General features: G+C 39.1%; 1 protein-coding gene across 7 annotated transcripts in view; it reads left to right on the top strand.

Moving 5' to 3' along the window:
- Nucleotides 1-27,125, top strand: part of RBPMS (RNA binding protein, mRNA processing factor) — a 184,465-nt gene that overhangs the window by 93,743 nt on the left and 63,597 nt on the right. For all 7 annotated transcript variants that reach the window (XR_010140974.1, XR_010140972.1, XR_010140975.1 and 4 more), the window contains exons 4-5: nt 704-766; nt 25,593-25,743. Coding sequence is in view for 3 of the 7 variants with exons in the window: in XM_009243674.4 (XP_009241949.1) it covers nt 704-766; nt 25,593-25,743 (214 nt within the window). In the remaining 4 variants the exon portion in view is untranslated. The remainder of the gene's footprint in view (nt 1-703; nt 767-25,592; nt 25,744-27,125) is intronic.

Here is a 27,125-nt window from a genome sequence, read left to right on the forward strand (position 1 = left end):
GCCTCAGCCTCTCAAATAGCTGGGACTACAGGCGCATGCCACCACGCCCAGCTAGTTTTTGTATTTGTAGTAGAGACAGGGTTTCACCATGTTGGCCAGGATGGTCTTGATCTCTTGACCTCGTGATCCTCCCGCCTTGGCCTCCCAAAGTACTGGGATTACAGGCGTGAGCCACCCTGTCCAGCCAGCACAGGATTTTTTAAGGCATCCCTTAGGATTTGAGATAGGAATGTTCACTTTGTAATTTTGGTCATGCAGTGAGAGTCCAGGGGTTTTATCATTGTGTCATTGTATTCTTGCACTTACAGTGTACCAAAAGGTGATTCGGTTCTCTTTCCATTTTAAAAGATGAAGAAACTGAGGTACAGTGAATTTGATTTAGGAAAGTAGAGCCTCTCCAACCCAAGTTTTCCTCTATTCCCTTGTTCACTGCTGTTCACCTTTCAACCACTTCTAGATTTTTTTATGATTCTCTAACTCCCCAGCTGTGCCCTTGAAGAACTACCCTCACCATCCCTTTGATTCATATTAGAAATTTGGCTAAGCCACTGAGTCATGATTCTTCGGGACTTCGCTTTCTTATTTCTGCCCATTGCCTGTGGTCATTTCTTTATCTTAGCTCTTCAGTTTGATGTCACCCTTGACCTAGAAAAACAGACATCATCTGATTTTTTTTCTTCATATTTCTCTTTTTTTTTCTCAGCCTGTAGGTTTTGTCAGTTTTGACAGTCGCTCAGAAGCAGAAGCTGCAAAGAATGCTTTGAATGTAAGTACTAATGATGTAATTGTAGGGGGTTTCCATATGAGGTGGTGGGAAGTAATGGAATCTCTTTGGATGGGAAATCAAGTGGAAAGAATATGACTGTACAATCTAAGAGGGAGGGATTCATCAATTTAATTAGCACTCTAAAGAGCTTTTTCCAAGAATTGTGATCAGATATGCAGATTATTAAATAGCACTCTGCTTTTTGATTGCTGTGAATGAAATGCTCAGAATATCTGATATCTGATGATGTGGGTCTTATTTTAATCTAGCCCTATCCCATCCAATGGTGGTGCGTAGTGCTGCTTTGTTTTTTCCAGAGGAGATATTTCAGATGTTAGCTTGCTCATCATTATACTCTAAATGACTACTCTCAGAATAGATTGAAATCCTGGCTTTTTTTATTTCATGAGGCTTTCCTTTTAGATATGCAGCATTTAAAAAAAAAAAAAAACTGGTCATAGCCTTTATTCTGGTTGATTAAAAATTTACATATAAGGCTTTCCCAAAAGACGTGTGTTGTAATAGAATAAATTACAGTCATTTGTAATTGAGTAGATATATCTGTATTTGGTTTGTAGGTATGTTGTTTGCCATGTGTTTTGAGACTTTTACCAGTATTGTTTTGGTGAATATTTTTCCTCCTTAGTATGTTGAAAAACTAAACAACTTAAGGGAACTAAGTTAGAGAAGGTGAAAGGAAGCAGAATGTAGTTTCAGATGCTGAGGATGAATCCTCAAGTGAGGAGTCTCAGTGAAGGCTGGCTCCATCATCCTCTAGGCAGTTGGCCTAAGTGGCTGTGAACAAGTGCTGATTGAAGTGTTTAGGGTGCTTCCTAAAAGGCAAGTGGCCACTTGACTGGTTGTAATACAGGTACCATTTTGGAGGCTTCTGGGAACTTGTGTCTGGCCTTTGTATTGCTGTGGTACCTGCAGGTACCCCTGGCAGCTGCTCCTTTGAGTAGACCATGCAGAGTGCTGTTGGAGAGACCTGATACAGGTGATGACTTAGAGGTCCAAGGAAAAGTTTTTATACTTCATATAATGGTGTCATTGATAGACAACCTTAAAAGGTTTTTAGACTTTGGAACAAAAATGTGTACACTCTGAAAAGAAATACCTTAATTGTTGTTGGTTTTTCATATAAAGCATATAGGAACATCTTAGGATTCCAGGAATTCCAGAGTCCAGACTTTTTCTGCATTTGGATAAATGACCTTCTTGTCAGAATAACTGCCTACTCACTCTGTTCCTTTCCTGTATAACAAAGTATAAACCAATTATTTATTGAGCACCAGTGGTATACACCGAAGCATGGTGTATAATTGAATGTTTTGATATAAAAGTTGTTTTATGATTTTTGCATTAAATACATAAAACCAGAATTTTCTCTGTATAATGACTCTTTAAACTTAAAAGTAGAACCACAATTTCAATTTAGCAGTGTTTTATTTTAACCGGGTGGGAACCTTCTAAATGCAGAAATATTCTGGGTCCTTTAAAGTTATGTTAGATGAAGTTTTCACCATGTTCTTTTCATTGTTCTTACAAAGGAAGTAACAAGCAGTGGAAGCTTCACAGACTTGGCTCTCATTGCTTTACTGTATTTCTCCTATGTATATAAAGATGTCACTGACTCATTTTCTGAACAATAGGCTTTTATAGTGACCTGTTATCTGACAAGGCAACATTCCCTTAGGTGGTAGGTTGCATTTTTGTTTTTTAAAGATAACTGAAGGGTTTTGTTTGTTTGTTTGTTAAAGAATAAAGACATGGTGTTGCTGTATTGCCCAGGCTGGTCTCCAGCTCCTGGACTCAAGTGATTCTCCCTCCTTGGCCTTCCAGAGTGTTGAGATTACAAGCGTGAGCCACCACACCCAGCCTGAAGTTTTTTGCTTGTTTGTTTTTGTTTTTTTTAATGTTTAAATGATAATATTTTTTAAAAACTGTGTTTCCTCGCCATACTGAGTACAGTGAACATAATTTCAATTTTTCTTGGTGCCCAAAGGTTATCATTACAAATAGCAGGTAATGAACCTACTGTAATATAATGATAGAGGTGTTTAACCCTGTTTGCCCCTGTGCCAGCTGGCCACAGATCACTGTTGTCTGGTCTTGAGGTCTGGTTTTAGGTTATTCTTCTTGCACTAGGCTCTCCATTCTTTTTTTTTCACTGGCAGTACGCCTTTCTTTAGCACTATCCTCTCCTTTAATCATTAATAGTTTGCTGCTTATGTGTTAATAACTTGGGAAGGACCCCAAATAAAACAGGTCTAATTCTGTCCTGTTTTGTGGGCCTGAGGGAAAATTCATATTTACCTGTGGAATAATGAGCCTGGGCTTTCTGCTGCCCAAAGCTGACTTACATAAGAGTGTAGGACGTTTACTGAGCTCCTGGCTGATCTCTTTCTTGACGTTTTGAACTTCTCTATGTAAAGTAGTAGAGGTATTAGAAATCTTTGTGATGTTGTAGTTAGGGAAACAGACGTGGAGAGGATGGGTGATTCAGTCAGCAGGTGTAAGTTTAGAGCTCCAACTAGGAGGCAACTAAAAGTAAACTTCTTGCATCTAAGCCTTGTTCATTTTATACAACATCTTTTGCTTGCTTTGTACATGGGATGTTGCTGCATTTTTCCTTGTGGCAGTTACAGACTATTTAATTCACAATGTCCAGGACAAATTGCCACCATAAAGTTTGGTATGTGACCATGGAGCAGACCCATTCAAGGTAATGTATTTAATCATGAAGCTAATAGGTATATTCTTTGTGATCCAACATATTAGGCTGTTTTCAGGGTCATCTTTTCTAATTGATGAGTTAAAAACATATGATGCTTGTAGCCATTACAGAATTTTCTCCTCTCATGTCATCTGTCCAGGGTTCTCTTAACAACATTTTCTTACTTTCCTTTGGAGAGAGAATTCAATATTGTAATGTTTTGTTTTATTCCACTATTGAGAAACATATGCCTGAATCCAGTAAGTTTCTCTGTGTATAATAGTTCAGTGTTAAGAACCACTTCTCCATGTTTAGTTTCTCTTTTTGTTGTTTCTGTCTTGATTGCTATCTGGTTCAGTTGTTAGTATTAATGATTAGTCTTTTCTCAAAATGACTGATTTTTAAAATCTATTTTCTTCCATTTTTGGACTGGGCTTCAGCCATTTTGATAATTGTGTGGAAAAACATGCTCAGATTGAATTAAGTTGTAACAGTGAACTTTTATCAGGGAATTAAACCTTCTGAAGTTAAATACAGTACGTTTTATTTCTATAGCAAAAAGTCCCACGTTAGGCAAAGAATAACACAAACCCAGACTTCTTTTCAGGTTATCTTTGGTCTCATTAATCCACATCATTAAAAACCCCCTCCATTCTTTAACCTGACAGCAAAATATCTGACCTATTCTTTGTCCTTAACTCACTTTGTAATTTCTGTACCTGTTTTGAATTTCCAAGCTAAAGGAAGGGGGCAGTGACAATCTTAAGTATCAAATTATTTTTAGGACTTGTTTATAATTTTGGAAAGTAAATCAAATGCACTAATATAGGGAGTTAGCTAGATTTAGGAAAAATTCTGATTTGTGGAAATTTTTAAAAGGAACACAGGAAGCAGAGCATGTTGAAGGGTAAAGATCCCCAACAGATGTGGGAGTAAACCATCTAGCTATTTCCAGCAACTTTGAGGACCTCAAATTGTCATTATTGTCTAGTAGGAATCTTGTTTTTATAAATAAGAATGATTTGTAGTTAACCTTCAATTCAGGCTTGTGCATGATCTCTGCTAACCTAGAGATCTCTGTAATGACCTGTTATGGCATTGTTTTGTCTTACTGGTGTTTGGAAATTGGTCATTACTTTAAAAAGTTTTGGACTCTTTAGTATATGTGCCATTCATTTGCTATCCTTCCTTCCCTGATTTTGGATAGTTGTTATTAGGCTAGGTTTTATCTTAGACTGTATTATGTTACACGAGAACTAGAGAAGTCTGTGTACATCACTACAAATGGCCTTCCCAACCAAAATTGCTTAGGCTAGTGTAGTAATTTGCTTTACTCTCAAACTATACTCATTAATCTAAGTGATCTCTAATTATCAGTGAACCTCCAAGTTCAGTGTTGTTTTTCTTCCAGATAGCTCTTGAGATGTAATTTGCATATGATTCACCCATTTAAAATATTCAATTCAATGGCTTTTGGTATATTACATTATTTTTTTTAATTACTTTAAAATACATTTAAAATTTTGCTATTTTAATGACTTTTAAATGTACTCTTTCTTGGCATTAATTACATTCACCATGTTGTGCAATCATTACCACTATTTCCAAACTTTTTCATCAACCCAAGCAGAAACTCTGTAGCCCTTAATGCAGTAAATACCTCCCCATTCTCCCTTTTCCCCAGCCCCTGGTAATCTCTAATCTGCTTGCTTTCTCTGTGAATTTGCCTATTCTAAATAATGAAATATTTGTCTTTTTGCTTCTGGCTCTTCTTTCTTAGCATAACATTTGAGATTCATCCACGCTGTGGCATTTACCAGAATCGAATTACTTTTTATAGCTAAATAAAATTGTATTATATGGATATGTACATTTTGTTTATCCATTCATTTGTTGATGGACACTTAGATTGTTTCCATGTTTTGGCTATTGTGAATAAGGCTGCAGTGAACACTGATGTGTAACTATCTGAATCTGTTAATTCCTTTGGGTATACCTAGGAGTAGAATTTCTGGGTCATGTGGTGATCATATGTTAGCTTTTTGTTTACTTTGGTTTGTAATTTTTTCCATAGTAGTTGCACCATTTTGCATTCAAAACTTGTTCCTGTTTTTAAAATTATAACCATTCTAGTAGATATGAAGCCATCGTGGATTCTTGCTAAATGCTGTTTGACTGATTTTAATAGTAGATTTGATATCTGTAGGAATTTCACATGACTTAAAATGTTTCTTTTAGCAGGGACAAGTAACATTTCTGTGACAGTTCTAAGTGATGGAACTGCGTTTCTTTTACCTGTCAATAAGTAACAGAAGGGGGAAAAACTCAACCCTCATATTACTCTTTTAATAAGACAGAACTTGAAGGAAAGGTATTTTCTCAAGGTCTAAATAGATTTTGGAATAAAGAGTTGAAAAGCAGTTTTGTTTAAAAGAGGTAAAATGGCTGCCACTCAGACTTCCATTGCAAAGGAACCTTAATAATAAATGGAAAAACTGTATGTAAACTAAAAATATATAAGATATTAAATTATTTCTTGACTATTGAAAAATTTTGATTCAATAGTATTTGCAGTTAAGAGAGAATTTTAGAAAACTTTAATTTGTAAGAAAATATGCTGAGAAAAGACTTGATAGTGTCAGATGTTGAAAAAACAGCTGATATGATCAGGAAAACTTAGCCCTATTTTCATTTCCATAAATTCCTGGCATTCAAATAAACACTACAGTTATTTATAAATATCACAGTGATTACAGCCTTGTACATAATTTGTTATACTAAATAGTTTGAGCTTTCCAACTACCAAGGTTCTTTACAATTAGATATAATTAATTCATTAGTTCTATACCAAGTTTCTCATTTGTGAGATGGAGGTATTATTTACTTCGAAATGGTAAAGGGAAAACAAGCAAAAGCATTTGCAAATGCTCTGTAAGTAAACCTGTACCATGAATATATTTTCTTGGCCAGAAGTACTGGTACAGACCATTAAGTATGGAGGGATACCAGGGCAGTCAAGACCTGCACTGGGTACACAGAAACATTTTGGCTTGGTTAGACAGTCTCTGTTTCCTGTACCACAGGTTTTCCTGACAGCCTGTGCAAGTTAGGACTTCTGATCTTAATATTTGTACAGCTTGTGAGTTAGGTGAATTATTTCCACCAAACAAAACTTGTTACAAATATAAGCATCCAGATGGCCTATCTCAACTCCCATGGCCCCCACCAGACACTATATCAATATGTTTCTTATCAGTTTTGAAATTTTCTCCTTAAGTTTCATTTAGCATATTGCTGAAAGTGGGTTAAAGAGGCCCAATTAGTGAGATCCCAGCTGGGACTTTTAGATGGGAAATATGCAGGATTGCCAGATGAGATCATGGGTCTGATCTAGTGTTTATCTGTTAAATCTGTTTATAACTGCTTAACTCTTGACTTGCAGACTTTTAAGGCAGCCATTTGACGTCACAGAGCTGGGAACTAGGCTTGTGCCAGTATAAAGCTGCTGTGATGTGGGGCCGTTGGGCCCTTCTGTTTTTCTCAACTATGTGCATGCACTTTGGAGCTTGACAAACAGCCATGTCCAGTGAACTCCCCCCAAAGAAAATTGAAACTGACTCACCATGAAAGGCATACCACCAAAAGTGACTCCTAACCCATGTACAATTCAGAAAGAAAGCACTAGTTAACAAGTGCCCAATGTGTGATTATTTAGTTCTAGAATCTGTCCAGATTTTCTTTGTTCTAGCTCTGTTCTCTTCATGGTGGCCCTGCAGTTTTTAGATGTTATAAAACCTCCCTGCGATTATAATAGCATGTAAGTTAAAAGTTGTTCTGAAAAAACAAATGAAGATGCATTTATAAGTAGTCTTCAGTCTTTGCCTGAAGAAGAGTAAGTTGGTTATTTGAATTTATGAAGCATTTACATAGGAAACTAGAAAATAAAACACTAGTAAAAGCGCTTCGCCAGGCGCGGTGCCTCACGACTGTAGGCCCAGCACTTTGGGAGGCCGAGGTGGGCAGATCACCTGAGGTCAGGAGTTCAAGACCAGCCTGGTCCAACATGGTGAAACCCTGTCTCTACTGAAAATACAAAATTTAGTCAGGCATGGTGGTAGCCTGTAATTCCAGCTACTCAGGAGGCTGAGGCACGAGAATCACTTGAACTTGGGAGGCGGAGGTTGCAGTGAGCCAAGGTTGCACCACTGCATTCTAGCCTGGATGACAGAGCGAGACTCCATCTCAAATAAATAAATAAATAAATAACATAAAAAAATAAACAGGATTCAGCCCAGGTCTGTATCCAGGGCTCCTACTCTTTACCAGGCTGGCCAACATGGCGAAACCCCGTCTCTACTAAAAATACAAAAAAAAAAAAAAATTAGTTGGGCCTGGTGGCGGGTGCCTGTAATTCCAGCTACTTGGGAGGCTGAGGCAGGAGAATCGCTTGAACCCGGGAGATGGAGCTTGCAGTGAGCTGCGATCACGCCATTGCACTCCAGCCTGGGTGATGGAGTGAGACTCTCTCTCAAAAAAAAAAACAAAATAAAATAAAATAATAAAAGAATCTCAAGGAAGTTTAAAGAAAGAAAAGTAGTCAGAAATGTTAGTAGCATCCTTTCCCTGGAGAATTAAGGAGGAAGAACCACACGTTCTCACACATAAACCAGTGTATATTCCAATGACAAGTATATGTGGAAATCTCAACTTCACCCAGCTCTTCTCTAGGTAAAACACTTCCATCAGATAATTACATGACTGTGTGAAATAGCTCTCAGAATTTTCCTTATGGCCTTTTTTGAAGATCTATTTGTTTAAACTTACATAATTTTAAAACTCATGCCATTTGAAAAATGATACCTCATATGACCTTGCCCTTTCTCCGTGGTTTTTCAGACATTTCAGAAAGTGCTGTGAATCTAATTTGCCTCTATCGTAAATGTAAATAGAAAATATAGTTAGTGTTTGTGGAACATGAAGTGCAGAGTGAGTTTTTTGCTAGATCTTGTTTTGGCTGCTAAGATGCCAAGCCAGTTTTAGAACCAAGAAGTCTTAATGTCTTGACTGTCTTGACTATCCACATTACTGATGGTTCTGCAGGGCAGCACATTTTGGCGGCTTAAATCACTGTCTTCTTTGTTCTCTTTTACTTTTAGTGAATGATGACATCATCACAGTGACTAGGGTCTTCAGAGTTCCCTTTCACAAACTGGCTTAATGCTCCTGATAATCCATAAGGATTTGAACTTTTGCTCCACAAAGCTGGAACCCTTGGTCTTACTCCGTAACTGGAATGCATTAAAACATTTTAAAACCTTAGGGAGTCAGGTAGGACTTAACCATCTCAAAGACTGAATAAGGTGTTTTGATAGATACTAATTAATTATTGTACTCTTTCAAGTATATACAATATGAGGTATTTTCTTTCTTTATAATTAAATGCAGGGTTTTTTTGCTTCTTTTTATAGACATTTAATAATTACATGGATGTGTTAAAAAATTTTAATGAGAAAATTGCAAACAGTCAAAATTTTTTATATGTAAAATAAGTGAGGGAGAATAGAGTAAATGTTCATAGAATGTGAAAAATTATATATGTAATACATAATAAATATGAGACTAGGAGAAATAAGTGAAACCAAATTTTAGTGAACATTATTAGACTGATCTAGAATCTAAAAGATAATAAAATCTGTTAACAAAGCTAACATTTATAGAAAAGTACACCATGAAGTATATTTTTAAGACTAAAATTTCTCTTCTGAAAATCTAGTGTTAAATTTCAGTAGATAACATTTTGAAAAACTAAGTGATGCTTTCAGTAGCCTGGTCATTGTATAAAAGGATATAAGATTTTTTTTTTCTTGGCCATTGTGCGGCAAGTTAATTTTTAGGATTATTGTTTTTAAATTAAAAGTTCAAAATAATTTCCCCAGAAAAGCAGTTGGGTAGAAAATTTCTTTTCTACTATAAACCTATGACCAACAGTTCTCTTGTATTTTGAATTTTTAAATCTGGTTTCTCCTTTATTTGCCTTACACAAGACATCAGTCATATGTAAATGAATGAATAAATACGCAGAGTACTTAGTTACATTTGTAAACACAGGACATGAAAATAAGTTTAGATGGAAAAGGAATTCACATCGTTACTTTATAACAGAGGAACAAAAACAGATAAAGTATAAAAGCATTATTTCTATGTGTACTTTCAAAAATAAGAATAAAAATACAATCCACACAAATTAATTTCTGTATGATGTCTCACAGAATTTAGGTATTCACTTAGAAGTCAGATGTAATGATGTCCAAATAAAAGAACATTGAATAGAAGGCAGAAAACGTTATTTAAGATTACAGGTGACAGATACACCTATGGGGAAAAGGCAAACAACCAGGTGTGAAACAGAATCTGGCTGTTCACACATCTTAGAATGCTCAATAAATGAGTGACAAAATGAATGGAGGAAAGGCTTTTAGGCTTAGGGATGACCCTAGGTAACTCTAGCAGGAAAATGTTGATTTTAACAAAATTTCACCCTGTCCCCTTGATTTATCTGTAGAGGTGTTTACCAAATTCTGAAAACACACTTGAAACTATTCTTAAAATAAAAAATTTTAATACACTGACATTAAAAACATACTGTGTATTTGATGTTAGGGTGGTTTTATGTATTTCTGCATAACATCAAGTGTTAGTGAGTTTGTACCTGTAAAAAGGTACTAAATGTGTTAATTGAGGCTAAGAAGAGAACAATGGAAGTATGTCTTCTTGATAACCAATCATGAGGGTGTCCGAATCCAGCTGACCTGATTATATCCAGGCCCTGCCACTTTACTGATTTGGGGGCTCTTCTTCAAGCCTTGATTTTCCTTCCTATGCTGTTGATCGTGGCTACCTCAAAGGGTAAGAGGCTCAAATTAAATGAGATGGTGGGTGTTTTTGTTGGTTTTTGATATTTTGTTGTTCAAACAGGGTCTTGTCCTGTTGCCCAGGCTGGACTGCAGTGGTGCCATCATGACTCACTACAGCCTCGACATCCCGGCCTTGAGTGCTTCTCCCACCTCAGCCTCCCGAATAGCTGGGACCACAGACACCTGCCACCAGGCCTGGCTAATTTTTTTATGTTTTGTAGAAGTGGTGTCTCTCTGTGTTGCCCAGGCTGGCCTCAAACTCCTGGCCTCAAGTGATCTCTCACCTCAGCTTTGCAGAGTTTTGGGATTACAGCTGTGAGCCATTGCGCCTGACAGAGATGGGTATTTTTAAAGCTACTGGCATTCAATAATGGTAAAAATGCTGTTAATCAATGATAATGACAACCTTCACAAAGGACTGCTTTTTATTCCTAAAGTCTCTTTTTCTTTTCTTTTTTTTTTTTGAGACAGAGTCTCGCTCTGTCGCCCAGGCTGGAGTGCAGTGGCTCACTGCAACCTCTGCCTCCTGGGTTCAAGTTATTCTTCTGCTTCGGCCTCCTGAGTAGCTGGGATTACAGGCACGTGCCGTCACACCCGGTTAATTTTTGAATTTTTAGTAGAAATGGGGTTTCACCCTGTTGGTCAGGCTGGTCTGGAACTCCTGACCTCGTATTCTGCCCGCCTTGGCCTCCCAAAGTGCAGGGATTACAGGCGTGAGCCACCGTGCCTGGCTAAAGTCTTTTTTTCTGTATACTGGTGTTTTTTGTTTTGTTTTTGTTTTTGTTTTGAGACGGAGTCTCGCTGTGTCACCCAGGCTGGAGTGCAGTGGCGCGATCTCGGCTCACTGCAACCTCTGCCTCCCAGGTTCACGCCATTCTCCTGCCTCAGCCTCCCGAGTAGCTGGAACTACAGGCGCCCGCCACCACGCCCAGCTAATTTTTTTGTATTTTTTAGTAGAGACGGGATTTCACTGTGTTAGGATGGTCTCTATCTCCTGACTTTGTGATCCTCCCGCCTCAGCCTCCCAAAGTGCTGGGATTACAGGCGAGAAGCCACCACGCCCAGCCTCCGTATACTGGTTTTTAAAATAATTTTGGTGGAACCTCAAATTCCAGTGGATTCAGAGTATTTCTAAACATTGACTTATAGTTAATAGTAAAATTATTCATCCTTCCTTTCTTGGAGCTCATCAGGGAAACACAGTTGCAATGTTATCCTTAATATTCTCAAGCCTATGAAAATATTGTAACCTGAACAAACACATCCTCATCTCCCTTTTATTCTATCTTAATTGTGCACATCTTTCTCCATTTCAAATTCTGATTGAATCTCTGTTTCAAAGACCCAACATCCATTGATTATAATGTTTCTTTAGCAGCCAGTGAGATTCCTGACTTAGAGGGGTTTTGTTTGTTGTTTTTTTTTTTTTTTTTTGAGACAGAGTCTTGCTCTGTCACCCAGGCTGGAGTGCAATGGTGCGATCTTGGCTCACTGCAACGTCCACCTCCGGGGTTTAAGTGATTCTCCTGCCTCAGCCTCCTGAGTAGCTGGGATTACAGGCACGCGCCACCACGTCCGGCTAATTTTTGTATATTTGGTAGAGACAGGGTTTCACCATACCATGTTGGTCAGGCTAGTCTTGAACTCCTGACCTCGTGATGCACCCACCTCGGCCTCCCAAATTGTATAGATAAGCCTTTTTGCAGAAGGGGAGAAATTCAGCCTCAGTTTGGTTAGATCACTTGTAATCTAATTGCAAGGATTCATTAGAGTAGAGGAAGAGCACTGATTTCAGTTGTTTAGAGGCGAGATAGGTTTTGCCTCACTTTGTTTTGGCTCCCTGTGCAGCACAGGAAGTACTTTGCAGTGAACTTCCTAAGTTTGGACTTGACTGTTTACATTCTTTTCAACTAACTTGTGCCTTAAGCCCCAAGTTCTTGGTTGGAAGGAGTTTGCAAGCCATTTGATGGTGTGTGTTAGAGGTGTTTTTAAAAATGGGGTTAAGGAGCAAATTTACCCACTTTGCTTATTTCTGTGTTTTTATGAAATTCATCAGCGACATCTCCCCCTAACCCCTATTGATTAATTTAGTAAATGGTATTAGTAAATGATGTTGAGGACCAATAAATAATGTATTGGTATAAATGGCTCATTTTTATCCTTAGTGAAATAAAGGATATAAAACCATTGACTTATAAAATTATTTGTATTTTTTAAATGTAATACAGCTTTTTCTTTCTAAAAATTTGTTGTCAAGTTGTACAGTTTGAAAATTAGTAGCTAGATCAAGATAGTGATTATCTTTGGGTGAGGGGGAAGAAAACAAGAAAATGCACGTTTTCTACTTGCTCTTGGTATTTCATTTCATTAACATTACCTAAACTTGGTTGGGCGCACACAGGGTGGGAGGTTTCACTGGATCCTGTTGGGGGCTGGGGGGCTCATTGCTAAAATGCTGGAGAGCAGAAGCAGGATTGTGAAAATATACTTGGAGGTCTATTGCAGTCTATGTCTGATCTTTAAATAGAAATCTTCTCAAAATGGTTTTGGAAAGTTTAGGCAACTGTTTTTTTTCAATTGTAGAGTTTGTTTATGTCAGTACTGCTTTCTCTCCTCCTCCTACCTCTTTTTTTCTTCTGCACCAGCCACTAATAAAAGCTCAAAGTAAACTTTGCAGAACGATCCTTAAAACATATACAGAAAGTTAAGATAGGTCCTCAAATGACCTAACAAGCACTTAAGGTGAAGCTAAAAGAAGAGCTCGTTAAATGCGTTCTCTTAGCCTGTCTACCTCACAAGTAGGACTTATTCTTCATGTGCTTTTCCATGTAGACATAGACACCCCCACCCCGCCCCCGATGGAGTTTCGCTCTTGTCGCCCAGGCTGAAGTGCAATGGAACAATCTGGGCTCACTGCAACCTCCGGCCTCCACGATTCAGGCAATTCTTCTGCCTCAGCCTCCTGAGTAGCTGGGATTACAGGCGTGCAGCACCACGTCTGGCTAATTTTTGTATTTTTAGTAGAGATAGGGTTTCACCATGTTTGTCAGGCTGGTCTCGAACTCCTGACCTCAGGTGATCCACCTGCCCCGGCCTCCCAAAGTGCTGACATTACAGGTGTGAGCCACCGTGCCCAGCCAACACACTTGTTTTTTAAAATAATTCTCTGAGACTTTTTATGTTACACAGTATTAATCATTCAACTTGTCTTTGAGTACATAAAGCACTTTCACACTTGCATGCATCCATTGTCTCATTTTGCCTGATATGTGCATAGTATGTATTAGATGCAAAAGTAGGTTGATCTCCTTTTCAATAATTAGAAGATTAATGTGTGATTATGTATAATTAGTCCTTTCTTTAAAGAGCTGACACCACGCTTGTCAACACCAGTAACCCTTTGACTTAAAAAAAAAAACCCCTTTTATCTTTAAAGGATCTATATCGTCATCTACTAATTGGATATGAATTTAGTAAGTATTTCAAAACCCATCCCTTCCAAGTTTAATCCTGGGTTTTGTACTTGGCAGAAGCTATATGGGCACATATGTGGCCCTTATGAATGAAAGTGATTGTCTCAATTTGCCATCACTAGGAAAAGAGATACAAGCTATTTTTAAAGTTGTTATTGATAATGAATTTGCACATAAACCCCCTACTTTTTCACTGGATGCACTGTGTTACCAAAGGGGTGTATATTTTCTAGACTGGCCTGTTTCAGTAATATAGACCGGCTTCTTTAAGAATAAGGTTGTGATTTCTTTTGTCCGTTTTATTGTTTTCTTTTTTTCTTTCTCTTTTTTTTCTTCTTGGTGCCAAATTCACTGATTTAAGCCTATGATCTGAGCTGTACAGAGATGAATCACATAATCCGGAAATCATTTACATGTTCACATTGACAGGGCATGGTTTCTATGCCACATTTCTGAAATTTTTGATGTGACACCCATAAGGCTTTAGTCTAATACAAGGAAGTGCTTTGTTGAGGCAAACCCACTGTTGATTTCCCAAGTCAGTGAAGTTGGCCATCAAAATTCTGAAGTTTCTTTGGTGTCACTTGACAGTGACCGACATCAGACTGGAATGTCTTGGGCCATCATTAAGCCGATATGGACCATTAAAAGTTTGTTAATAGGTTTTCCCCAAATCACCCCAAGATCTCTATCAGAGTTGAAAATTTAACTGAATTGAGAGCTATTGCCTAGGATCTGCTTCCTTTAAGCTTTCATTTTGAGTGCCTTCATTTAGCAAGTAGTGGGAGTAAAAGACATTGATGCAAAGGGGAAAGAATGTATGCCGATGGGTTTATTCATTGTCCTGACAGTGAGACAGGAAAGGAAAAGGCAGTAAGGACTCTGCAGTGAAAAAGGGACTGCTGGCAGCACCAGCCACGTTTGGTGTTTGTGCGTTAAGGATTCTAAGGGATGTTTTTGTGCCTACCAGAGCAGTTGACCTGCTGCTTTACCTTCTGTTCACCTTCAGAGTTCTCGGTGTAAAAATGTGAGCATCGGGATTCCTGAGTAAGATAGTACCATCTGCACTCTGGCCTATGTTTCTTTCCGTGTAATATTATCTATTTCAAAGTGTCACTGTAAAATATTGCTTTAATGGGTAACTGACCGTGTTTGGCTTAGAAACAGCCCTTTCCTATCATTGTCAGGGCCCAGGTCTTTCAATCATCCTTTTCAGAATGGTTTGAGAACATAGTGGCAAAAGTTCAAACAATCACGCCCTCTAGACCCTTTGGAAAATAAACTCTGCTTGACTCTGATTCTCTTGACATGTTAAAGATTGCGTTTATAGCTTCTTCAAAGGCCCTGTCATGACTTTATAGTCATCCTATACAAAGCAGATTCTCCTAGGGCGTGGTTATGTACATAGGGGTGGTTGGCTAACACAAAAAGTAAGTGTGTGTTGTGGAAAAGAAATTAATTGGGCTGGGGTGGATGGTCAAGTCAGATGGAGATTCCAGATACCTTCGAAGTATATCTGCCTAGTTCCTCCTACGAAGGGAATCCAGTCTGCAATTACCAGCCAGGCCCCTCAGATCTACTCAGATGCAGGAGAAGCAGGATGCACGTCAGCTCCCTGTGGGGGAAACATGGGAAATAAAGGAAACCACACAGCATCAGACTGGACAGCAGCTCAGGTGTCCTGCTGCTTTCTCCCAGTTGGGGCAGTCTCAGAGCAGAGTATGAATCTCATCTTTCTCTTTCTAAGTAATAGAAGAACATCTCCAAAAAAGCCAAAGGAGAAGAAACCCCATTGGTTCATATTTGGAAGAGGAGCTCCATAGCTGATAAGCACTGGGCCATAGGGATTAGTGTTTATCAGACGTCAGGCATTAATCTGGCTGTTTACAAGATCTCATTTAATCTTTACAACTAATGCTGTGAAATATGGACTATATTCATCCCCAGTTTACAGCAGAGGAAACTGAGACACAGAAAGGTTAAACAGTATATCCAAGGTCAGTAGTGGAGTAGTATTTGAATCTAGGAAGTCAGACTCTTAAGTTCACACTCCTGATTCTCACAGTGTAAGCCTCTTGTTCATGGGGAGGTTCCGCAAAATTGACTGTGACCCTGAGCTGGGATGTCTCTTTTATAATTGTGACTATAATTAACTGCAGCTGATGGTACTCCTAGACAGCTAGTTTTCTGGATACCTTTGCCAGTTGTAGAAGAGGATTGATTAACCAAGACCTTCTTCTCCTGGTTGCTTTTCTAATCCTTCTAGGTTCGGTGGCAGACATGAGGTTTTCCCCATTTTGTTATTGGAGCAGATACTTCATACCTTAAACACAATGTATTGTTTTCACCATAGGAATTTGGCTTAGTGGTGGGAGGGTGTGAGTTTGAGTGCCACAGTTTATTCAAAAGAATAAAAGTGAAGCCAAATGTACATTGTATTTTAAGAAGTGGCCTAGTCACTAGGAAATATTAAAATCTTTTTATCCCTCTGGTTAATGAGGATGAGATTAGGCTTCTCTATCATGGCCAATATTATTCTTTTATAACACTTAGCTTGTTACAGATATTATCTGAGGAGAAGTTACACAGGCTTGAAATCAAAGATAAACCTGTGGAAACATTCTAGACTAGACATGGAAACATATTCCTTTCTGTTACTAAAACATTCAAAAGAGGATAAAATTTTATTGCGTTTTATGGAACATCTGGTTTAGAAACAATTATGAAGGTTTTTTTTTTTTTTAATTCAAGGGGCTAAAAATCAAAACTGACTTCAAGATATGTGGTAACCTAACACCTCCTGGAAGACTGTTCAATTAGGCAATCATGGCCCAGACTCATGGCCCAGCATCATCTCTAATGGCTCCATGGCCACGTATACCACAGGAAGCCTTGGGAAAGGGGTCTCTTTCTCCAAGTGCAGTATAGCTGTTTTACCAATGGACAGGAAAACATGTTTTCAAATGACTGATTTAGGCAAGGGAAAAAAGGAGTATTAAATCAGATTATTCTAAGGTAAAGCCAGGGCAAGCACTGGGAGGTGGTTGGATTAAGAAAAAGAATGAGGCATAATTGGTGTGATACAGTTTCTCATTGGGCAATAACCCAGCAGCACAGGCTGTTGTATTAACAGTCCTGATGTCTTTGCAAGCAATGCCCTTATTTAGGAAAAGTATGAAATACGGTTTACATCTGACGGATTCTTTCCCTCACTTGTTCATTCTCTGTTGGAATCCATATCTACCTAAGTTTCATCACAATGCAAACTGAACAACAGCCCCAGTTATTATCTGGAAACAATGTAGTCTTTATAAAAGAAAAATCTTCACAGAACTGTAATGTCCTCACATATACACGCTCTATTGGGAATTAAAAAATTGGATTGTGATATGGATTCTACCAGTAGTTAGCTGGGAATTTAGGCACATTAATTTATTTTTCTGGATCTTTTTTCATCTGTGTTGGGAAGCCTTTTGGCATTTTGGATGAGAATTCTAACATTGTGTGGGACTATCCTGCTCCTTTTAGGACTTTATCTTCCTGCCTCCTTCCTAATGAATGCCTGGGTAGTATTCAGTCATATAACAGCCTTCAGATACCCTTGCACATTTCTTTCTTTTTTTTTGAGACGGAGTCTCCCTCTGTCTCCCAGGCTGGAGTGCAGTGGCACGATCTCAGTTCACTGTAATCTCCACCTCCTAATTTCATGCCATTCTCCTGCCTCAGCCTCCCAAGGATCTGGGACTACAGGCATCTGCCACCACGCCCGGCTAATTTTTTGTATTTTTAGTAGAGCGGGGGTTTCACCGTGTTAGCCAGGATGGTCTCGATCTCCTGACCTCATGATCTGCCCGCTTCAGCCTCCCAAAGTGCTGGGATTACAGGCGTGAGCCACAGTGCCCGGCCATCCTCACACATTTCTAAATACCCCTAAGGAGTAGGGGGAAAGGGCAATGAGGAGTACTAACCATGGCTGAGAACTAGGCTTGATGACCCCAAAATTTCAGTACTAATTATGAATTTCATGATTTATGTAGACAAACCTGTATTACTTATCAGAGAACCTGACCCAGTTCTCTACCAGCTTCCCATTCCTGTGATCTTTACTCATAGTTTTGTATTTTAAAAATGAGCGTCACAAGTTTTCACTTGTAACACACTGATATATTCCCCAATAAATGGTAGAAAACTACTGGTTCGTTTTTAACTCACCTGCACACTGTTGTCTCTCAGTGAGTCCTATGCTCTCCACTGTAATAGATTACCCAGATGCAGGTTTGTCTGTGGCCTGTCATGGAGTCATTTCAGGCTCCAACTGAGTGTAACAGTTGTTTTCACAGACTCCTGGGGAAACTTTCGACTATACCTTGCCTAGTTTCTGTTTCTAATATAACCGATTATGATGCCTGTGGCAGAGAAAGCTGACAATACTCAAAAAACTGTAAATATATTTTAACCTTGGACCAATATTTGAGAGCTCAGAATCTCTCTAAAGTATGTATTTACTTCCTAGTTTCTGATGGAAATGACATGGCTATCAATTTTAAGAAACCGTTTATATTCCTAACTTATGTTTTTAACTTCTAAAAAGGCAAAAAAGTCAATTCTTTCTGCTTCATTTCCTTTTCTCCTGTTGAAAGATTTGTGGTCCCCAGGATATTTCTTTTCTTGTGACCAAAATGCTCTTTGAAAATAGTAAAAGGCTTTTATTGTGGCTCATGCCTGTAATCCCAACACTTTGGGAGGCTGAGGCAGGCAGATCACTTGAGGTCAGGAGTTCAAGACCAGCCTGACAAACATGGTGAAATCCCATCTCTACTAAAAATTTAAAAAATCAGCCTGGCATGGTGATGCACACCTATAATCCCAGCTACTCGGGAGGCTGAGGCATGAGAATTGCTTGAACCCCAAAGGCAGAGAAGTTGTAGTGACCCAAAATTACGCCACTGCACTCCAGCCCGGGTGACAGAGTGAGACTCTGTCTCAAAAAAGATAAACCAGTAGAAGACTTTTATTATTAGCTCTCTCTAGAAAATGGTTTGTTGTTGTTGTTGTTTTGTTTTGTTTGTTTGTTTGTTTGTTTGTTTGAGATGGAGTCTTGCTCTGTTGCCCAGGCTGGAGTGCAGTGGCGCGATCTCGGCTCACTGCAAGCTCCATCTCCTGGGTTCACACAGTTCTCCTGCCTCAGCCTCAGCCTCCCGAGTAGCTGGGACTACAGGTGCCCGCCACCACGCCTGGCTAATTTTTTGTATTTTTAGTAGAGATGGGGTTTCACTGCGTTAGCCAGGTTGGTCTCAAACTCCTGACCTTGTGATCCGCCCACCTCGGCCTCCCAAAGTGCTGGGATTACAGGCGTGAGCCACCGCGCCTGGCCACAAGGTCACAGAGGGATAGTAGCAAATTTGACCTTGAGTTTCATTGGCTGTGGGTTTTCATTTGGAGTTGGCCGTGGAGGAAGGGGCAGTATAAAGGTTGTTAGAATCAATTGAAGAAGTCTTTCAACTTACTAGATGGGATCGTATATTATTACTACCTTACTGTTTTTATCCTGTAGTAAAAGGCAGTTTCATCTAGTTCAGTACATATGCCTCAGATCTACTGGATCAACAGATCAGAATGGGAGTGTAGGAAGCTCTAGCAGAATCTGATAGGAAGCTCTTAAAGAAGTGACTTGTGGCTGTATCCCAGAGGAGGTAGAGCCTTTGGTTATTTAGAAGCTTCCTTGGAGAATTTCAGTATCTCAGAATGTCAAAGCAGGTGGGGAGGGGAGTTAGAATTCTAGATCCTCAGCTTTTAGTCAGTATTTATAACATGTATTCATCAGTGGGTTAGCAGAAAGATGAATGGGTCGATGAATCAGCTTTCACTTTTGAAATGGTGGAATAGTTTTCACTTGCTATGAATGCATAGGCAAAGTGGAGACAACAAGGATGGGGAGAGACTCCAAATTGAAGACAAACAGAAACAAACTGACTCTAACTGTATTACAAATGAATAACACAACCACACTGAAGGTGGGGGGAATGGGGAAACTAACCCACAAGTAATCCAAATAATATACATATTGGCAACATACATTTAGACTAAAGACAAAAAACTGTAAATAAATATAAGTTGTAGTTAATAGACTTTTTATAGTGGTATCGGTTAGCAATTCTGAAACTAATGTGCGTTTTTGTATTGAGCAAATAAATAAATGTATAGTAGATAATGAAAGCTAGGATTCTCGCTATTAGAGGAGTTACACATAGGCAAAGGAGAGGGATAGAATTAACCAAATGGTGTGAGATTGGAATTGGAGCTATCAGTATGAACTTCAATACATCTAAATATATTTTAAATATATTAAAGTATTTTTATTAAAATAAAAATTAAAAATATTTTAAATATATCTATATGACGCAGAGAAGTAGATCTGAATGTGAGAGCATGTATGTGTACACAACTGGGACACTTGGAACAGCAAAATAAATAATGGTAGTAATGAATTATAAAGCATAGAGCTAAATATAAGTCTGTAAGTCATTCCTGATGTAAATAATTAACAGGGCAGAAGGGAGAGCTTTTCCATGGAGTAGAAAGCTGATACACTGTATATAAAAGGAGCAATGAAGGCAATCCCAGCTACTCGGGAGGCTGAGGCAGGAGAATTGCTTAAACCCAGGAGGTGGAGGTTGCAGTAAGCCGCTGAGACCATGCCACTGCACTCTAGCCTGAGTGACAGAGCAAGACTCCGTCTGGTGGCAGTGGGGAGGAACAATGAGATTACTAAAGCACCATTTGGCAACTACAATAGTAACAGTTGCTTCAGGTAATAATTATTAATAGATGTTAAAACTAGTAGATTTTTTGAAAAACAACATATTTATATAGTCTGGAAATATTTGTCTGTAAGAAACTAGTTAAAAGGGGAAAACAGCATCTTTACAATAGAGAAACTTGGCAAATGATCAAAGCTAATATCACTCATAATGGGACAAAAGTGACACCATGTGCCTCTTGATATTCTGCACTGTGCAGGACACCCATCTCTGATCTTCCTGCCAAAAAATGCGTAACCTGAATCTAAACCAAAAAAAAAAAAATTAGATAAACCCAAATCGAGGGCCACTCTACAAAATAAATAGCTTGTAGTTTTCAAAAATATCAAGCTCATGAAAGGTAAGGACTGAAGAACTCTTTCAGGAGACTAAAGTGATGACAACTAAGTGCTATGTGTGATTCTGAATTAGATCTTGGATCAGGAAAACAAAGAGATGTCCTTGTTTTTAGGAAATCAAACTGAAGTAAAGGGTAAAAGAATAGCATGCTTGCTACTTACTTTTAATCAGTTCAGGGGAAACGTGTGTGTGTGTGTGATAAATGTGAAATGCTAACATCTAAGAAATGTGTGCAAAGGGTATATAGGAATTATACTATGTCTGCAATTTTTCTGTAAGTCTGAAATTATTTCAGAATAAAGTTCTTTTTTAAAAGTAACTGGTTTTTAAAAACATAGCTGGTTGAATGCTGTGTCCCAGTAGGAAATCCCTTATTCCACCTCTCTCCTTTTGTTTTTAATTCTGTATTGGATTTTATAAATTATACATAGTTGTAAAAATTTCAAATGATGCAAAATTGTACAAAAGTCTGTGCCCTCTATCACCCCTACCACTAAGTTGACTGCTATTAACTGGTTGGTTGTCTCATTCTAAACCTTTCTGGACTTACACAGATAGAGAAGTATACATGCACGTGTATATACAGTCTCCTCTACTCCCATACTACCAAACATTGTTGAGTATCTTTTTTTTTTTTTTTCAGCCTAATCTAGCCATGGACATCTTTCTCAATATGTATATATAGCTCTGTTTTGTTTCTAAGCATTTTTTTTCTAAATGAGTCATTCCATTGTCCCTAAAACTCATTGTCAAGGACTGATGGACTAACTTTAGTGCAGAACCATTTGTAACAACACCGGGAGCCTGAAGCTAACAGAACTGAAGTACTCTGTTTATTGTACCAAATAACCAAGACTCTATCAGGTATGAGGGTGCTCTGAAGACCTCAGTGACAGGAATTTGGAGACTTTTTTTCTAGTGAGAGGCTCTTACGGTGACTCAGCTTTGGTCAACACCATTTTCTGTGTCTCTGTATAGGCTCAAGGTTGAAATCCTTATAAGAGAAAACAGGTTTTGTCACTTTAGGCCGCAGCTGCCCCTTAAATAGGCAGCTGTGGTCAGAGGAATAAGGGCATAGAACACAGACATTGGCCCCTGAGTACCCGTCCCAAAGAAGAAGGCTTAGAGGGCAGTAGCCATCTCATACCAGCTTCTCTTCCCAGGGCTGCTTTAATGGTTTCATATCTGATCTGTTCTAGTCTCTTCATTGAGTCTGTCTTCCCTACCATCCCTAGAGTTACCGCCAACCACTGTGATTCTCAAATGTGGTCCCTATTGCAAACAGCATCAGCATTACCCTGAACTTGTTACAAATGCAAATTTTCAGATTCCATCTCAGAGCTACTGAACCAGAAACTCTAGCAAATCATCCAAGTTGATGCTGCTAACATTTGAGGGTCACAGACCTACTACATAAAGCTGATCATATTATCCCCCCATTTTTAAAACCTAATGGCTCAGCTGAGCACACACTCCAAAGTCCTCAGTCATGGCATAAGAGGTCCTTTGTGATCTCTTCCCCAGTCTGCTTGTTCAGCCACCCCACCCCCGACCCCTCCCACCCTAACACCCTTTCTGCATCCTGTTACAGAGAAATTTGCTGAGCCCTTTCCTGAACTGCACCTGGTGAACTTCTACTCTTCCATCACTTCCTCTGGTGCCTTCCCTGGCTCCCTGGCATGAAACTGCCCTGGTATACTTTCAAGTATACTGGACGAACAAGAATACGTTGTTTCTCAGCAGTGTCCTTTTAAAGATCTCCCAGAATTTGCCCTGAGTAGGGAATTCAGCCTCTGTAGATTATATGGAACCTGGATTGGTTGAGACTGTTGGCTGTCCAGTAGCCAGTCAGATTGGGGTGCCTGTAAGTAACTGTTTATATTCAAATTAATATACTAATATTCGGAAACTGTCCTTTCTGGTCCATGTAATGAAAAGGACACCATTTACATTTGGAAGAGAAAGGTTCTCTGTTCATTGTGAGAAGAACGGTGAATTATGAGCAAGAGAGGAAAAGGTTGCTTTTGAAAGACACAGGTTCACCCTTTCACTTGGCAGTAATCTTATCCTGACAGCATTTAATGTGAAGTAATTGTAGCCAGAGAAGAATCTTAGTAGGCTTTAATTAAAAACACAAGGAATTTTTTTCTCTTGTCTTCTTCCTATCTGCCTCTTTTTCTTTTTTCCCTCTTCATTTCTGTGTTCTCCCTTCTCCTGCCCCTCTTTTTTCTCCTCTTCATCATCCCTTAACATTTAAAATGTTTTTGGCTTGGCTAATCCCTATGGATGGAAACTTAGCTGAGCAGGATATTGATTACCAAATATGGTATTGCTGCTAAAGATGTTAGAGGAATGTGGCTTGTATTCTAAGCCTACGGCCTCTGAATAAGCTGCCAAACAAATTAGGTCATTTTAACTTCTGAGCTTTTTTTTTTTTTTAAATGAGGATGCTGGAACTTTGATTTGGAACATGATGTTGATGTTATTTTAGTTCAAATGGGCGGGGGTATGAAGAAGGGGGCAGGGAGTGGGGGAGACTTAGTTCAGCATGTTTTAGGACTCAAGCCACCAGCCCAGGTTGTGTAAGAGGCAAACATATTATGTGGAGCTTCAGTTGATTCTGGAATACCAGTGAAAGAGCCGAGGCATAGAATTCACATGTGCAGCCTCATTTTCTGAGGCTAGATGCTCTAGACCACAACTAGGTCCCAGGATACTCTTCACGTTATCCCCAGTGGCCTGGGCCACAGGACTCAGGTTAATGTGAGCTCAGGTTTAGGAAAGTTGCTTCCTCACAGGAAGGTTGGTCAAGTTTAGTGCCGGGGAGGACATCCTGAAGTTGATGGCAAGTTGCTACTATGTGTGTCTGATGGAGTGTGGTGCAAATGAGCAAGTCCTTTCACAGCATACCTATACGTGACACCCAGGGACTGTGCTTGCCTCCCAGCAGAGACCACAGTTCTTAGGTCCATTCTTGGAAATATTTATTCTGTTGTAATATTAGCTTTGTTAGGGTGGAAGTTGGTCCACCTCAGTGAGGTCCTTTGTGACCTCACCCCAGCTTGCTTCAGAATGCAGCTTTGCTTTTTGTTTTTGTTTTTCCTTATATATTTTTTCGGCAAAATAATACCGAGGTTTCCCAAATTTAAACAAAAATACAACACAACATCAGTTGAAGGAAATGTTCTGTGTTTCACAGAACAGGCGCTATCTGTTCGCTTTTTGGTGTTGATTAGGTGTGCACAAGGGTATTCTCCACATCCCTTTTGCTACTGCCCTCAATTGGTTTCTTCTCAGAATGAGTGAGTCATGCTCATGAGGAAGTTCCACCTACTCCAAGATTTCTGGGTCAGGGCTCTGTGGCTTTTGTTAGGCCTCCCTAAGGACCTCTCTTTCCTTTCCCTTCCCCCCTTATTTCCTGTTAATGCCATTACCATCCAGCCACAGGCTCTTCTTTGTATACTTGAAGCTGAGCCTGTGAAGTTCAGAGTTGTTCATCCTGGTCTCTAGAGTAAGAGAGTCTTGTTTTTGTGGATATTTCTTTTTTTGAGACAGAGTGTAGCTCTGTCACCCAGGCTGGAGTGCAATGGCGCGATCTTGGCTCACTGTACCCTCTGCCTCACGGGCTCAAGCAATTCTGCCTCAGCATTCCAAGTAACTAACTGGGATTACAGGTGCATGCCGCCACACCCAGCTAATTTTTTTTTTTTGTATTTTAGTAGAGATGGGGTTTCACCGTGTTGCCCAGGCTGGTGTTGAACTCCCGAGCTCAGGCAATCCACTTGCCTCGGCCTCCCAAAGTGCTAGGATGACAGGCGTGAGCCACAGCGCCCTGCCTGCTCTTATTTTTCTTCAAGCTCATTAGAAGAATGGTGGCGAGGGGGCGGGGGGTGCTTTGGAGCTCTCAGGCCCATGTGTGTACATTCAGAACACTAAATGGCAACTGTGTTCTTAGGAGACTAATTTTCAGGACTCCAGTCCCTTTCCAGACCATACCATGAAAACATGGGAACTGAGTGGGTCCCATGGGTGCACATTTAAAATACACTCTCTTGGGATATCTTTTTGACACGTAGGGTCCAGAATTCATGGTATTGGATGCTTAATAATGAAGGCATTCTTGAATGGTGGAAGGGTTCCAAATAGACTTGTCTTGCCCTAGTGTCTTTCATAGTGTCTGTGATTTGTTTTACTGAATATAATCTATTTTAGGTAAACTGCAGGAATAGGGTCAGACGTAACTGAAATTACTATACATTAAAGTGTGTAACTGTGCTAGGAATTTGCTGGTTCAAATTTTAAACTGAAAAGTTTTTGTCTAAAAAGAAAAGGAATAGTTGAAAATCTGCGTAACTACATTTTTTAACTAAACTAAATCCCACTGACTTTCGGAACACTTTGTGTTGTCATTTTTCATGTAACCTGTATAAGTAGTAATAATGAGAGTGGTTGCTGACCTTTTTTCCTGAGGGACCAGGGTTTACTGGTGTGTTTATTTTGTCACCATTCCGGTTTGACTCTAAGGAAATGAAAACATCTTCCATTTGTTCTCTATTTCCAAAGGGCATCCGCTTCGATCCTGAAATTCCGCAAACACTACGACTAGAGTTTGCTAAGGCAAACACGAAGATGGCCAAGAACAAACTCGTAGGGACTCCAAACCCCAGTACTCCTCTGCCCAACACTGTACCTCAGTTCATTGCCAGAGAGCCATGTAAGTCGATCTACTTTTCATTTAAAAATAATAATAACTAAGAACTGTTCATGTGCTGCATGTGAGGTTACACCATGGGACATGGAGCTGGCTGAGTCTTATTTTCCATTTCTGTGAAGAGGTTGCCTAGGTGTTCTTGGTGTCAGAATTCCAAATACAGCAATCTTGTTTGCGATTGGCTGTCCCAAAAGATGGTTCAGCTTGAATAGAACCATAACTTCAGAATTTCATTTGATGTACTACAGATTTCCTTAATGTTATATTTACCATCATGAGTATGCCCCTAGTTGCCTTGGGTATAAATCCTTCATTCCCCCCTGCTCGGACACGAGAGCTGGTTCTCAGCATTTACTTTAATCCATTTGTTGAAGGACATCAGCTTGGTGGCTTTGGAAAAATAGGATATTAAAAGTGAAAGAAGCAGATCTTAGGAATTTGGTTCTATTCAGTTTAGCCATAACTCTAGGGGGAAAAGTAAACACATACAAGGAATGTATATATTGGAACAGTCAGTCTAGCAAACTAATACCAGTAAAACTTTAAGGAAATTTGGGGCTTTCTTTTCCAACTTAATTGGATAAGGACACTGGCTAATCGCTCAAGACATCTTCTACCCCACATTAATAAGCTTATTTCATTATATGTCCAGACTACCATTTCTGCCTTTCACTGAATAACTTTAAAAGATTGAATTTGCTTTCTCAAGCTCAGTCAGTGGCAGAAGTGGGGCATGAGACAGGCCTTAACTTTTCCTTTCATTGCAGAGCCATATGTGATTTAATACGGCAGGGCATTCAAGGAAACCCAAGTGACTTGGATTCCAAGTTATTTGGAATATTTCTGTCCTGTCGTTTTTGGTCTGCTTTCTAAACCGCACGATTGTGATCTTCTTCCTTCGATAATACATTTTAACTCTTCTTATTGAAATTGAAGGACACATGGATTCCTTGCTCCCCCCATGTCATGTGCATGTCAGATTTAATCAGGTTATCTTTGGAAGTCACAGCCATTCTGTAGTTCAGTCACTCTTGGTACTCATCAGTAGAAACTAATAGATAAGTCTCCCTGAATGTTCTAAAATAAATGTTTCTATGAATCCAGAAAGTCATAATAGATAAAAAAAAAATTATTTTGTTCTTTCACCTTCTTTGTCCCAGGGAAACTAGAAACCTTTGCTTATTTGGGAAGGAACTCTAAACAAAAGTTACATCTTACAGTGTACTTGTAGTACAGGAGGATATAGGAACATCCTTTACATAATTCTTCATCCTTATAGTATCTAGCTTAATACTTTGTATATTGTATATATTTAATATTTATTATAGTGAGTGGATAAATTGATACTGAAATTGGGCTACTTGTAGAACTATAGATGCATTTGT

The sequence above is a fragment of the Pongo abelii genome, chromosome 7 (genome assembly GCF_028885655.2).
Source record: "Pongo abelii isolate AG06213 chromosome 7, NHGRI_mPonAbe1-v2.0_pri, whole genome shotgun sequence".
Taxonomy (NCBI): domain Eukaryota; kingdom Metazoa; phylum Chordata; class Mammalia; order Primates; family Hominidae; genus Pongo; species Pongo abelii.